At 41.4% G+C, this 15,408-nt stretch overlaps 1 protein-coding gene across 1 annotated transcript; it reads left to right on the top strand.

Moving 5' to 3' along the window:
* The first annotated feature begins 271 nt into the window (after positions 1-271).
* itgb3a (integrin beta 3a) lies at positions 272-12,400 on the top strand. The gene is made up of 15 exons (XM_046415882.1): positions 272-574; positions 1,588-1,673; positions 1,999-2,203; positions 2,381-2,633; positions 2,800-2,962; positions 3,080-3,241; positions 3,325-3,420; positions 3,522-3,611; positions 3,728-3,862; positions 3,944-4,373; positions 8,519-8,741; positions 9,593-9,693; positions 9,935-10,054; positions 10,402-10,568; positions 10,756-12,400. The coding sequence occupies exons 1-15, from the start codon at positions 508-510 to the stop codon at positions 10,819-10,821; spliced, it is 2,364 nt and encodes a 787-aa protein (XP_046271838.1). The 5' UTR covers positions 272-507; the 3' UTR covers positions 10,822-12,400.
* The last annotated feature ends 3,008 nt before the right edge of the window (positions 12,401-15,408 follow it).

Here is a 15,408-nt window from a genome sequence, read left to right on the forward strand (position 1 = left end):
TTCTTATCTCATCTTAATGGCTGTCAAAAATGTATTGTAAATGGACTTGTGATAGTGCAGATGGTAAAGAAAAAAATATTCACTGTATTATTCACAACTATAAACAGATATTTTTACTGTATCTATGTCTATATCATTTTTAAAAAAATCATACTGGACTGCCAAAATATTGGACTGTTATTAGTGAAACACACTGATTGCTTGTTTTAAGATTCTGACTGATTAGTTCAATTTTCCCCACCTGATAGGTTTCTCAGAAAGACTAAAAAGCCTCGAGTCAACTGATAAAAATCAGTAAGAAACAAGCGCCAACATGCCCTAAACGTAGCCGTTCTTCTAAATATTGGCCTACTCAGCTCGGCGGGGAGCCTGATGTGTGAGGCAAAGCTGTATGACCCAACGTGCGGTTAGTCAAGTCAAGAATGAGGAAAAGCAAAGTTGCGAAGTGAGCGAATCCACACGGAACGCACACGACTCAAGTCAAGTCAGCTCCGCTGCTCTCCAGCCATGGGAACTTATCGGGACAGTCTAGTGATACTGTTCCTCCTTCTGTCCTCAGCGTCAAACGTTATCGGTAAGAAATTGTTCTTAATCGCTTGGGCTGTTTTTGTTGTTGTTGTTGTTGTTTTTTTTCGTTTTAAGTTTCACCTGCTTTAGGAGACCTGGATGTGTTTCCCCGCGTCTTGTAAACTGCGTCTTTGAAGGCATCACGAGCTGTTAAAGTGTTCTCAGCATGAGTGTCGACTTTGTGGAAAAGAGAATATTTTATTTTCACATATGTTTGCTGACTTGAAGCTGACAGCGATGCTGTTGGGTGTAGTTGTGCTGCTCCGTTGGAGCTTTCGCCACCTGTCCTTATAAGGGAGTGAAAACAGTCGTAATGAGGGCGATGGGACCCGGGGGTCCACAGGTTCCTCCTCAGCTGAGTCAAGGGCGGTTTTTTAATGTCAGCAAATAACTCGAGGAAAACATGCATTTTGTGCTGCTTTCAATTCATGCTTATCAAATCCATCAGCTGCGTGTATTTACTTCAGGGACTCTTCCTCAAGCCTGCAGTTAATTGATTTCTGGAAGTTATTCAGGAGAGAAATTAAATACATTTATGCATATATTATTTCTCAGTTTTTTCGCTAAAATTTAACACTTTTTTCTTTTTTACAGAGTCGGGTTATCATTGGTGTCTGGGCTTGTGTGTGTGTGTGTGTGTGTGTAAAACACTGCAGCCACACCCATGGGTCAAGCCTGATAACAAGTAGAAAACAGTTTGGAATTCATCTATTTGTTGACTTAAATATAGAAAGTAATATTTGGTGCAATTTGCCAAAGTGGACTCTCAGAACACACAAAGGGGGGATTAGTGTCAACCATGTTATTGGTAAACTTTGCTAACACTTCGCTAGCACCTAAATATTTGCACAGCGTTCTGCTATTGTGGTTTGTTGGGCTGTGGTATCTGTGTCTGTGGATGTTGAACTTATCTGCACTGCACAGCCAGTGAAACAAGGTGAGCTGTGTTATCTATCTATATCACTTCCTTAGTGAGGAAATATGTGTTGTGATACATGTCTGTCTGTGTGATAATCACAGGTTCCAACATCTGCACGTCTCGAGGAGTCACCACTTGTCAGCAGTGCTTGGCTGTTCACCCGAGCTGTGCTTGGTGCTCTCAGGAGGTAAAAACACCAACATATACAAACACACAGTGCCTCGTCCCTCCTCTCTGTTTATTACCCAATGCAACAAGTTGGAACAGAAACCTCATTTGCCAACAGCATTCTTCTCGTTGACATCCATTCATGGTTGTTCTTTTAACATGTTTCTTTACTGTAGTCTTTCAAACTAAAAATAAGAGGTAGGTGGTTGTTGACCTACCCAAACTTACTATAAGATGGAAAATCAGCATTGTCTCATAGATGCAAGCCTAAAGCGTTTGATTTGATGTACTTAATGACTCGTTACTTGCACGAGTGCCTAACAGAATAGATGTGGTTGTTCCAGGAGTTTGGGAAGGGGGGATCCAGCGTGTCCCGCTGTGACCTGAAGGAGAATCTGCTGAATGGAGGCTGCAGTAATGCGGCTGTTGAGTTTCCATCCAGCACCCTGACCATTGAAGAGGACGCGCCGCTCAGCGATAAGGCCTCTGGGACTGCTGACGATGTCACTCAGATAAAGCCTCAGAAACTCCGTATGACACTCAGACGAGGTACTTTTAGATCTAATCAGTTGTGAGACCGGATGTTAACATCTAATTGCCTGATACACCAGAAGTGGTTGTAATTTTGTTATTGTTAAATGTTTGATCTTTCTCTCTTCAAAGAAAGAAAAGGTTTAGAGTTGATCTAATTCATTCTACCACGGCCCTGCGCTTTTCCCTGCCCAGGTGATGCCAAGCAGTTCACTGTGTCGGTGAAACAGGTGGAGGATTACCCAGTGGACCTTTACTATCTGATGGATCTTTCCTTCTCAATGAAGGATGACTTGGCTCGCCTTCGCACCTTGGGTAATGAGCTCGCTGTGACTATGGGCCGCACCACGAGCAAACTACGCATGGGGTTTGGAGCTTTTGTGGACAAGACCACTTTGCCTTACATGTACACCTATCCTCCAGAGGCAGTGAAGAACCCTTGCTATGGGTATGTGGAGAGGTTACTGTTGGTGCTACATTTTAGAGGAAGGAGATTAGGTGGCGATTTTCTAACATTCTAAGAAGATCTATCCACTCGTGCTTAAAAACTTAAAATTAATTTTCTCCTTCACTGGTTTCCTATCCCTCGTTCTTCACCCTTTCAATATGTACAGAATTAGTCAGACATGCCAGGCTCAGTTCGGGTTCAAGCATGTGCTGTCGCTGACGGAGAAGGTAGCTCGCTTCACTGAGGAGGTGGAGAAACAGCAGGTGTCTAGAAACAGAGATGCACCAGAGGGTGGATTCGATGCTATCATGCAGGCTGTGGTGTGCAAGGTATGAAAATGTAATCACACACAGATACACAGACACATGCTCACTGAGTGTGTGCACGCATACACATTTGTCATTCGTTTACTCGTCATATTTATGGTCTGTGTCCGTGACAATTAGGACAAGATCGGCTGGCGTCCAGATGCCTCACACCTTTTGGTGTTCACCACCGACGCCAAAACTCACATCGCTCTGGATGGGCGTATAGCTGGAATTGTCCAACCCAATGACGGAAAATGTCACCTTGATAATGACAACATTTACAGCAAAACCACTGTCCTGGTAAAGGCAGAAATTTAAGTATGTTTTTTTGGACTGTTAGAACCTGCTTCCACTGAAAACAATTTTCTTTCTGTGATATCCAGGACTATCCCTCTTTGGCCCTCATGACAGAGAAAATGTCTGAAAACAACATAAACTTAGTTTTTGCCGTCACCAACTATGTGGTGCCGCTCTACAAGGTAAACAGACTGTGCCACAGCATGATTTGTTTAGGTTATTGATTTGAAAAAAGCAAACAAACAAAAAAACTGGGTCATCATCTTGCTCTCTGTCTTCTCAGGAGTACAGTCAGCTTATTCCAGGCACAACTGTGGGAACGCTGTCCGATGACTCTGGGAATGTTATTCAGCTCATTGAGGAAGCTTATGCGGTAAGGATCATCTAAACCTAGGACAATAGGAGGGACATGCAAACTGATGTAATCCATTTCCTCTGTAAAAAAAACTGACCCGTTTAACGGCTGATGAATAATTTCCTGTTGATCAGAAAATTCGCTCAAAAGTGGAGTTGGATCTAGTGGGAGTCCCAGAGGAGTTGAAACTTTCCTTCAATGCAACCTGCCTAAATGGAGAGGTCACCCCTGGATTTAAGTCCTGCTCTGGCCTCAAAATTGGAGACACAGTACGTATCAGTAGAGACCCTGACATGCCCATCTGATATCTAAACACACAAATGGTCAGAGAGACTTTTCCTCCTCTTCAGGTGTCATTCAGCGTGGAGGCTCAGTTGCGTGCCTGCCCCAAAGAGAAAAGCCGCACTTTTACGATCAAACCTCTGGGCTTCAAGGATGCGCTAGAGGTCACGGTGGATTTTGCCTGTAGCTGTGACTGCGAGGCAAACGCTGAAGCCAACAGCTCGCTCTGTAGCAACAGCAACGGGACCTACGAGTGCGGCGTGTGTCAGTGTCACCAGGGTCGTCTGGGCCCGCGATGTGAGTGTTCAGTGGACGACTACAGTCCATCTGATGATGACAACTGCATCCCGAAGCCTGGGAGCCCGATCTGCAACGGGAGAGGCAACTGTTTGTGTGGACAGTGCTCCTGCCATGCAAATGAGTTCGGTCAGGTGTGGGGCAAATACTGCGAGTGTGACGACTTCAACTGCTTGCGCTTCAAAGGGAAGCTGTGTTCTGGTGAGTAGATTCTTTCTGTTATGATCAGTGTTCGCTCTCTCTGCAGATTTGCCAACACGAATAGATCATTATGCCAAAAAGTAAGGATGCACAGTAAGGAAATCAGTGTCCATTAAAATGGGAAGAACTTTCACAGCTTCATTTGACTCCCTCATCACACCTGTACTCAGTAGGCAATGAAACAGTTTGAAACACACCGTTACTTTGAGTGAAATGATGGAGTGGTCGTCCTGGGAAGCATTTGGGATAATGTATGTACACAACACAACAAATTCTATGACATGGAAATCTTCGAAGTGAAACCCTTACATGCGCAAAACAAAAAATCAAAACGACACTATATACAAAAAAGTATCCAGACACACCTCATTACGGGGCTGTTTTCCAGGGTTTGGGCTCGGCCCCTGACTTCCAGTGAAGGAAAATCTTAATGCTTCAGCATACCAAGACATTTTGGACAATGCTATGCTTCCAACTTTGTGGCAACAGTTTGTTGAAGGCCCTTTTCTATTCCAGCATGACTGTGCCCCAGTGCACAAAGCAAAGCTCTATAAAGACATTGGATGAGTGGTTGGATGAGTTTGGTGTGGGAGAACTTGACTGGTCCACACAGAGTCCTGACCTAAACCCCATCCAACACCTTTGGGATGAACTGGAACGGAGATTGTGAGTCAGTCCTTTTGGTCCAACATCAGTGTGTGACCTCACAAATGCTCTGCTGCATGAATGGGCACAAATTCCCACAGAAACACTCCAACATGTTGTGGAAAGCCTTCACAGAAGAGTGGAAGCTGTTATATCTTCAAAGCTGTCTGTGTATTTAGAATTCTGTGTCATTTAATATTGGTGTAATGGTCAGTTGGTGTAATACTTTTGCCTATTTATTGTGTCTGCATGAATAGATTTTTATCCTATTGTAATCTGGGTGAAGCAAGTCAGTCAGTGTTAACAGGAAAAGATGAAGTTGCCCTTCCCTTCATTTTCCTTCCTCCGAGGCCTCATCTGACTTTATTAGAAGATTCTGCAGTTGTTTCCAGTCACTTTCAGTGTGTAAACACACCTTACTCAGTTTACATAGCTTTCTGATACATAGCTTCACAAATCAAGAATCCACAGTCTTTTCAAAACCCACTGTGTAATGATTGTGATTAGACTTTGCTTGCTTGTAAAGGATGTATAAATAACTTAGCTGCTAAACATAAACAGTAATTCCTACAAATGACCAGTCCTCTGTCAGGCCTGTAAACATGGTGTGAGTGTACTGAGTCTGACTGGTGTGGCGACATGATGCACTATCGCTCCCTATTACAAGTCTGCACAGCTCAGTGAACTGTTACTCAATCACAATCAGGGATGAAACCTGGCTTTGTCATTAATTTAATTTCACCCGAAAGCAGTTGGGGCCTGTTACTGAAAGGAAACTGCTCTTTTATCTTCATGTACTTTAAGCAGAGCAAATTTTTGCTGTGCATACTAAATGTGATTCAAATAGAAATGAGAGAAATGTGTAAAGAAATAACCACAGCAACGTCATCAGGGTATTTCCTGTTGAACTTGAGGCCTGAAAATGTTAAAAAAAAAAAAAAAGAAAAATTGGTTTTATCAATCAGGTTGAATCAAAGGAAGGATGATTCTTTTTTAATCTGTCTCTTGTGATATCATCAAAGGTATGGTTTGCAGCATTCAGGAGATGCAAAGGTGATCCAAAACAGTGATATACTCATCACAGCCTCATAGTTTTACCATCCAAAACTAAACAAAACATACTCTGGGATCCTTCAGGTGGGTTATGACCCATGGAGAAGATGGAGGGTTGTACATGTGTTGTCAAGCAGCAATATTTCTGGAGTGTATATTTATATCAAAAAGGAGGAGTTTGGAGTTTTTCTTACAATAGGCTGCTTTGCACAGAAACAGGTATTAAATCATTCAGTGATAACACGCAAAGGTTGGGCGCAGACACTCACCCAACCCACCCACCCACTCACACACCTACACACACACAAAGCCATAACTGCTGTAAGACGGCCCACAGGGCTCAATTTGGGACCGCTTAGTTGCCGTGTCCCAGTAGAGTCATGACGTCATTGTCTTTAAAGAATGAGCGTCCCTCAGCCCCAGTTCGATAGGAGCTGCTGGGACCCAGGGCTCCAAAAAGCTCCATGTCTGTGATATTCCCCGTGGCTGTGTATTTCCTCCTGTGCTGAGGGACTGTGGAACCAGTGCAGGTCCAGAGAGCAGGAGTCAGCAAGCGCAGCCCCAGGGCACATAAATATAAGGGAAGAGAGAACAGGAAAGTTTGCATTCCTCTTCTGGCAATTTGCCAAAAAGCCTTTTCTCTGCAGCATGTCTCAACCCCCACTGCACTTGACTCTGTTCCCTGTCTTCCTCTGACAGTGTAATGTTCTGTTTTATTGTTACTGTCTTTTTTCCTGTTTTGGTCCATTTTATCACGGAGGCCACGTTAACCTTCCCTAAATTCAGATGTGATTAATGGGCTGGATTACTGTGCAGTCTCACAGAGAGGGCCAGATGACGTAAACCACAGAACAACTTCCTCTGTGGGTGAATCATTTTGCAGCCAGTAAGGACAAGACAACTACGCACTTTTGACATGTTTAAGTCCACTACTCTGCTAAAAAAATATCCAAGTGTTACAACAACAGTGTAGTCTTGCAGTGTTTTTGAGAAACTATTTTGCTATTGTGCTAACATAATAAAAAAGCACTGCACCACTAAGAATTAGGAGTGGGACCGTTAACAATTAACCAGTGACAACAGCACCGATAACAATGTCTGCTCCCATCACATGCCAGGGGATTGTTTTCTCAGGTTTACATCGACGGACGATTTGTTTTAATCTCTGGAATTAGTGACCCTTGGACCCTCTGCTATATTTCATGACATGTCACTCCCCCAGTCTGACCCAGCTGGGTTGTGACTCACTTTGCTCTTAGTCATCCTGTGCCAAATCCTGTTTGCTTGACTGCTAAGAATGTTGTAGTCTCAGGGGTGCTGCCTTTGTTTCTGAAGGTAGCTTGATGTGCTGATGTGGGATGTTTCTCTGTAATTCAGGGAGAAAAGCTTGCCACCAGATTCTGTGAGCAAGTGGTTACATCACTGTAACCCTGTTCCTAGAATGACCTGGAGTTTTTTGCACTTTTTACACTTCAGCAGAGTCTGAGGAAATGTTTGTGTGTGCCTGTGTGTGTGTGTGCGTGCCTGTAAGGACATGTTGAATCATTAATGTGTGCTTTCCCAATAGGACATTTCTTGCCTTTGTTAGAGTAGGGATGATTAAGAGATACGCGTAATGTCCCTTCCTGGGGGAGATCAGATTTAATAGCAATTAGCTAACAAGTTGTTGTGCTGCCGGCTTTGTGTTGAAGGGATTTGTCATGTAAAGACAAACAGGGCTGCGAGCCAAATTTACTAGTACTCATAATTAAAAGTAATTCTTCCAAGTACTAGCATAAGTAACTTGAAATACCATGTTGATCACTGTCTTAAAATACAGGCTGGTGGTGATCAAAACAAAAAAACATTTCACAAAACACAACTACATTTCAGATTACGGAAATGGTGGATCAACACTTCCTGTTTGTGATCAGACAGATGCCAGGTCTTTTCAAACCTCACTCAGTGGATGTGGTAAGGTGGGTTGGTGCTAATTTTGATCAGCTGGTATACTGTCTGTCTGGTATACTACAAAGCAAGTTCGACACAGCCAGGCTTTCTATGCTCGAGTTGGCTTGAAAAAAACCTAAAATCCACAGTCAGAGAATACGAGTATCACAATATTAGTTTTCGGTTGGCTTCATAACTAACTTACGACATAAATAACATATGAGTCATTAAGTTGCAGCTAAAAGGTTTAAAGGTTGTTATGTTTTCTCAAATGTTGTTGTGTTTTGAGCCTCAGGGCCACACTCAGCAACGAAGTAGTACACAAACAACACATCAGTGACACATTATATCTAATACTAGTAGTTCCATGGTTGCAGAATCTATAATCTCACCCACAAGTACACCTGCCCAAACATGCAGCATGTTTCAAATAAATACAATGTTTGATTTGCATTTAAAGAATATGTTTTTGAAGGACCTGTTAGTGCTAATCTCCTCACTCTTTTTAATTCTTTCAGATCATGGGAAGTGTAACTGTGGATTCTGCCAGTGTGATGCTGGCTGGGAAGGAGAAAACTGTAACTGCTCCACGCGCACAGACACGTGCATGTCCAGCATCGGCCTGCTGTGCAGTGGACGAGGTAACTGCGAGTGTGGGGCTTGTCAGTGCACTCAGCCTGGTGCCTACGGAGCTACCTGTGAGAAATGTCCCACCTGTCCAGACTCCTGCACTATAAAAAAGTAAGCTTCTCACTCCTAACTTGACTGTTTGAACTCACTCACTCATTATTATTATTTTGTTATTATGCATAAACACCCGTGGTTGCTAAAACATTTGTTTTCTTTTACTCCCTTGGAAACCATGAATGTGCTCAGCTAAATCCATGCAGTCTATCATGAAATTAGTTTATGAACCATCTCATGTCTAACGTTGACATTTTGGCCTGAGGGTGGTGGTGGAAGAAAGCTCATGAAGTGTCTAAAATGGAAATAGGTCATCCTGTGGTGACAGTGAACACATACACAGGCATTTCATGCCTGTGAGATTTTGATACATACAAATATTGGCTTTAAAGTGACACTAAAAGAACTGGAGTGAGGGTCATCAAATAAAGTTGTGTGTTGCTTCACTAAATATTTTTATACGACGAAGGCAAAAGGTTGAAAGGTCACCCAAATTTTTTTGTCATTATTATAATTCATCCTCTGGGGACTGTTAATGTCCATACAAAATTTCATGGCAAATAAAACAGTAGCTATTCCAGACCAAAGTGTTACACTGATTGACCAATGAACTAATCACCTTACCAAACTGAAGAGAAAAAATATTCAGCAAAGAGTTTGATACTAAGTTATCGGGCTGTACTTTGCAGTGCAAACATTATTATATCATCATATCCGACGTTCCAGCATGATAACAGTCTGCTACCACATACATTTTGAACAAACTCAGGTGTGCTTTCATGCACAGCAGAGAAAGATAAACTCTCAGTGTTTGTTTTAGTTTATCCACCCCTTGCATATCAAATTAAGTCAGTCAGTCAGTCGTATTCACATTGCATACTGTATGAAGTATGGGACTCTGTTTGCAGGCAGTGCGTTGAGTGTCAGCATTTCAAGAGAGGACAGTACATCGCAGACAACAGCTGCAGCAGAATCTGCAAAGATGAAATTAAAGTTGTGGATGAACTGGGTGAGAATTCTTCCATCTTTAACCTTCTTACAGCATATTGTGATATTGACCTGTAAAGCTTGCTGTCACTGTCCTGCTGCAGATCACATCAGCAAAATGTTTTTTGGAAGCAGCTTCAGCCGTGATACATGCAATGTGATCCAAAAATATTATACACAGATGATCTTTTTAAAGAAAGCACAGCATATCATTATTCATGATTCTGTTTCTTCTTGTTGTTCTTATCATCTTTATCCCACAGTTTTGAGTTATACAAATGGAGTGAATTGCTCCTACAAGGATGAGAATGACTGCGTGGTGCACTTTCAGTATTATGAAGATGAAAGTGGCAAATCCATTCTGGTTGTGGTAAAAGAGCCAGGTACTGTACCAGTTTGTCTGCATGTATGAGCCATTTCAATTGTTTTTAGGACTGGGCATTATAACACAGGCACATTTTTAGGTCAGCCTTTGTGTGTTAGGCCACAGAGCAACAGGGATGCAAAGAGCACATCAGCAGCTACTCAACCACAACTGTACTCTACCACACCTTACAAACCCAGATACGCAGTGATGATTTACCGAAGCATTGCGCAAGGCGCTGTCTGCCACTGGACTGCAGTGGTTGCTTAACTTCATGAGTGTTCTCCACGTTGTAACAAAACATCATGGGAATCAACACAGGGAATGAGCCCCTCCCCCCCTCACTTCCTGTGTCTCGTCTCTCAGAGTGTCCTCAGGGTCCAGACATCTTGGTGGTTCTCTTGGCAGTGGCCGGTGCCATTTTGCTTCTGGGCCTTGTTGGCCTGCTCATCTGGAAGCTGCTGGTCACCATTCACGACCGCAGAGAGTTTGCCAAGTTTGAGGAGGAGAGAGCCAAAGCCAGATGGGACACGGTGAGAATTTAATTTAATTAAAACGCTAACTGACAGCTGACTGACAGCTTTTCATCCAGGGATCATTGGAGTGCTGCAAATACAGTAACAGAATATGGCTGCCCTCTAAAGGGGAAAGTTTAAACTGCTCTTTGAAGAGATGTATGGCAGGCTGGGACCGAATTGAACTTCTGTTTTCATTTCCCAGGCTAACAACCCTTTGTATAAAGGAGCCACCTCCACCTTCACCAACATAGCATACAGAGGCAAATAACAACTAAACGCATTGAGGAGAAACTCAGGGGCCAATGGCAGAGATGGAATGTAGGAGCAGAGAAACCGACGAGAAGATCGTTTACACTGTCATGTGAGCAGCTACTGTAGCTGAAAAATACAAATACAACAAGATGTAATAAATGTACATACTGTAAAAATAACTGAAACTCTTAATGTAAGTCTCACACACAGTTGGCTGCTATTAAGCTTTCTTTTAGACAATGTCATGTTTATTCTCAGTACTGTGCAGTACATGCGGTCAGAAAGGAGCTCATTAACATTACCAACTACTGCATTTTACAGTATGCAGAACTAAAAATGTTCAAATTTGTGGTCTTTTCAGGATGCTCTTCTACCATTACAGTATGGGTTGATTAACAGCTTATTACTTTTTAGTTTTCCTCATGTTTGAAAATACAAATAGGGATCACCATGACCTAACAGTAATAATGAACAGATATTTTTAGGTCCTCTTCAGTGTCTTCCACCATGTTTGATGTATTGTTTTCACCAAAAAAAAAAAAGTTTGTTTTTTAAAGTTGTTGTCATTTGCTCTTTCAAAGTGCAGCGCAGTCCTGTTTTCATTCAAGTTAAAAAGGCAGTTTACAACAAATCAAAGCAAAGTATCAGTACACATAAAATGTGTACTATAGAATTTTAATAAATTATTAAAGCATGCTTGAAGGGTTTCCATGTGCATTACCAATTCCCTTTTTTTTATATCACATATTTGTAGTAATGATTTTGACACAAATGCAGTGCTCTGTGGGGTTAACTGTAAATCAACTACATCCTCTAGGATGATTTGCAATGGTAGACTTGACTTGTTTTTCCTCATGCATCATCGCCTGTTGTGTTCTTTTTTATTTTTCATTCCATTTGTTAAGTTGCATGAAAAAAATTGCAATCTGTTCTGCCATTGCTGAATTGTATATTGTTTGATTTATTTAAATTTTCGACTGACTCTGCACTGTGATGCACTGACATGCTGTGGTGTATTTGTGTATACAAGCAAATTTTATCGCATCTCTAATGATACTGGCTATAACTTGCCCCATACTTGGTAATGACAAACAAACGCTCTCTTGCTCTTTTGTGACCTGTAAATTCTTATTTTGGTTGTACAGCCCTGATCATCTCTCACGAAATGCATCTTTCTGTATTTACCCTGTGCAGCGATGGTTGGGATTAAAAGGTCCAGTGTGTAGGATTTAAAGGTTTTAGGTAAAAAAAAATGGCATATGATATTCATAATTACATTTTCATGAGTGTATAATCACCTAAATAATTGTTAGATTAGAATGAGCCTTTCATGTCTTCAGAGAGAGAGTGGGTCCTCTCCCCAGAGCCTGACATGTTACACTGCCATGTTTCTACAATAGCCCAGAACAGACAAACCAAATACTTGCCTTTTGCATGTTTCACATTTTTAGCAGCCACTGTAGGAGAGGGTGAGACGAGGGGTGTGCAGTTGGTTGAAAACTGTAACCACACCACTCAGTACGATTATATCCTATGCAATGGGCCTTTAAATTATGGATGAACATTACAATAAATTTCACTCATGCCCTGTGTGATTTCAGTGAGAAGCTTCAGGTTTGATTCTGCCTTTCAGAAAATGAGGAAGTGAAACACAAAAACTGACAGCAACTATCTAACTGTGAATACTGAAAATCATTAAACAAACCAGATGTATTATATTGCAGTCCCATCAGCTTCAGTTTGGCTGGAGATATTTAGAAGAAAGAAAGTGACATATTTTGTCATTGGAGGGAACTCACTCCAACGAAATTTGTGCTCTGCATTTAACCCACCCAAGTGACGTGCACACACACACAGCAAACCCGGGGCAGTGGGCGACCGCGTGCAGCGCCCGCGGAGCAGTGGGGGTTAGGTACCTTGCTCAAGGGTACCTCAGCCATGGACACCAGGACGGGGAATCGAACCAGCGATCCACCGGTTACGGGTCCGACACCCTAACCGCTGATCCACGAAGAACATAACCTAGGAGATAACATCACACAGAGTGAGAAGTAAAAACACTCTGTCACCAATTGTATGAACTTATAGATGATTTACATGGTCCAAATATATCTGTTTACTTCACATCCTGTGCATACCAGCCTAATAATCCAGTATTGTGCCCTTTTTTCATATATAGTTATGGCACAGCACTACAGTCCACAATGTTGTGAATAACCTTTGTTGGCCTCAACTACAAACTCAGCAAACAAGTTCATTGTTGACCTGCAGTGGTGGAATGTAGCAAATTTACAAAGTATAAGTATTGTACTTTATTTGAGTATTTTCATTTTATGCCATTTTATACCTGCTCAATCTTAAACGTCTACACAAAGAGTACTTTTACTTTAGTGGAGTATTTTCACAGTGTGATATTAGTACTCTTATTTCCTTAAATGATGAAAAAAAAAATCTGCCACTGATAGCCAAGATAATCTTGACATATGTCTCCATCTAGTGTATAACTGATCAAATGCTGCAGCAAAGAAAACAAAGAGAAGAAGCAAGAGCAAGAAAGAAAGAAAGAAGAATGAAGAAAGGAGGTGAAAGAGTAAAAAAAAAGTAAAAGAGAAAGGAGAATTGAAAAGAATACAAAGATAGGTAAAAACAGAAGCAGCAAGAACAAAAAAGAATAATAAAGAACAAAGACTTAAGGGGGAAGACAGGAAAAGGGGAAAGCGTAAGAAGAAAGGAGGTACAAGAAAGAAGAATGAAAAACAAGCTGAAAGAAAAAGTTCGGCATGTTAGAGAAAACAAAAAGCAAGTATTTAGCTTGTAGAAGTGAAGCAGTGATGTTCTGCCCTTCGGTGAAACTTGTCTGACTGAGTCTGTGCGGTCCAGAAGACATGAAACTCTTGAAGCTTCAGGCTTGGAGTGTGTGTTTGAGGCCTGTGCCTAAAATGGCCGACAGTTAACAAACAGAAATCTGGCCAGAGTGCAACACAAACACCCACCTGCCACCAAGGTATCTCAAAACCACAGTACTGACCTAATATGTAGCATTCTTCAAAAGTTTTTTCAAGCGATAAAGACCAGAAACAAGCTGAGAAAGGAGCCATGTCTTTTTCTGTAAGTACTTTATTTATAGATTTTCAGCTTACATAACAAAAGAAACAACAAGGATATAGTGTATTAAAACCCAGGTTTCTGAAGGAGCCATGTCTAGCACCAGCACAGCATACCCACAGGGCCCACACCATGGGTTTAAATAGCCTACCTTGAAAAAAGAGTACGTTTGTTACATCCACCAACCAGAAGAGAATGTGATGTGGGATTTTAGCTAACAGCTGTCAAGATTATGGCCTGTCTACAATCATGTTAAAAACTGACAGTCTAACCATGTAACTAAGTTCAATTAAAACACACCAAGCCAAGGGAAGACTGACATGATGCTTTGGTATGATGCTTTGGTCCAGACTAAAATAACTCAACAACTATTTGATGGATTTCTGTATACCTTTGTACAGATATCATAAGTGTCCAGAAACAAAGCCTAATGACTGTGCTAACATGCTAAAGGTGTGTACCCGGCAAACATATTAAACAACATGCTCTTAGTATTTAGTTCAAAGCAAGATCACAGAACTGCTAGTATATCTGTGGACTCTTGGTCTTGTTTTTGTGTTTTTATAACTTCACTAGATGTAGTTAAAGGTATAAAAAATGCTGTAGAGAATTGACAGACGGGTGGGTTGAAGGGCTGTCTTGGTCACATGAAGCAAACATCCCTAACCGTAACAAGGAAGACTTCATCTACACAGTCAGCAAACCACTAGACCTAAAGGACATCCCACACAAATATCAGCAGTGGGAGCAACAGGAGTGTGATGCAAAAAAGCAGGAAAACAGAGAGGGCTTTTGTCATGCAGGCCTCAGGTAAAGTTAGTGAAAGTGATGCATTGTCTTAATTATATTTCAAACAATTCTATAAAAACAAAACAAAACTAACTTTAAAGCATTGCAGCCCCTGACATCGCTTGAGGCAGTTTATCAGCTGCAGAGGGCTTTATGCAACTTGTTTCTCATAGCCTACACAGCAGCATTACAGACACAATTTCTACGTTTAGTTAATGAGATTCTGAAAACCATGTATTCCTTGCAGTTATTTCCAGTTTATGTATTACAGAATTTTCTATCATTTTTTTAAATAAGGAAGAATGGCTCCCTTGCAAAAGACTCCCGTGAAAAGAAAACTTTTCAGAATGTCTGACTGGAGGTACATATGATAAGACGGATTGCTAAAAGCACAGGACCATTGTGAAAATAAAATGAAAAAGGAGGGCGTTTGTGTGAAAATGCTCTCAATCCTAATTCAAGAGGAGAAAAATGATGGACCTCAGACACATTTTACTACTTTCATTTATAACGTGCAATGAGCAGAAACTAACTTTGAGAGCGAGAAACTGAAGTGATAGCCTTTCTATTTTACCTTTAGTCCAGCAGATACAAAAGAAAACCACACATGACAGAATGTCTAAGCTCGAAGTGACAGGATATGAGATTCTCACTGAGTAGTCTTAACATATAAACGTTTATATTTTTAAAGCAGTTTTCCTATGTTCAT

The sequence above is a fragment of the Scatophagus argus genome, chromosome 16 (genome assembly GCF_020382885.2).
Source record: "Scatophagus argus isolate fScaArg1 chromosome 16, fScaArg1.pri, whole genome shotgun sequence".
NCBI classification, from domain to species: Eukaryota; Metazoa; Chordata; class Actinopteri; family Scatophagidae; genus Scatophagus; species Scatophagus argus.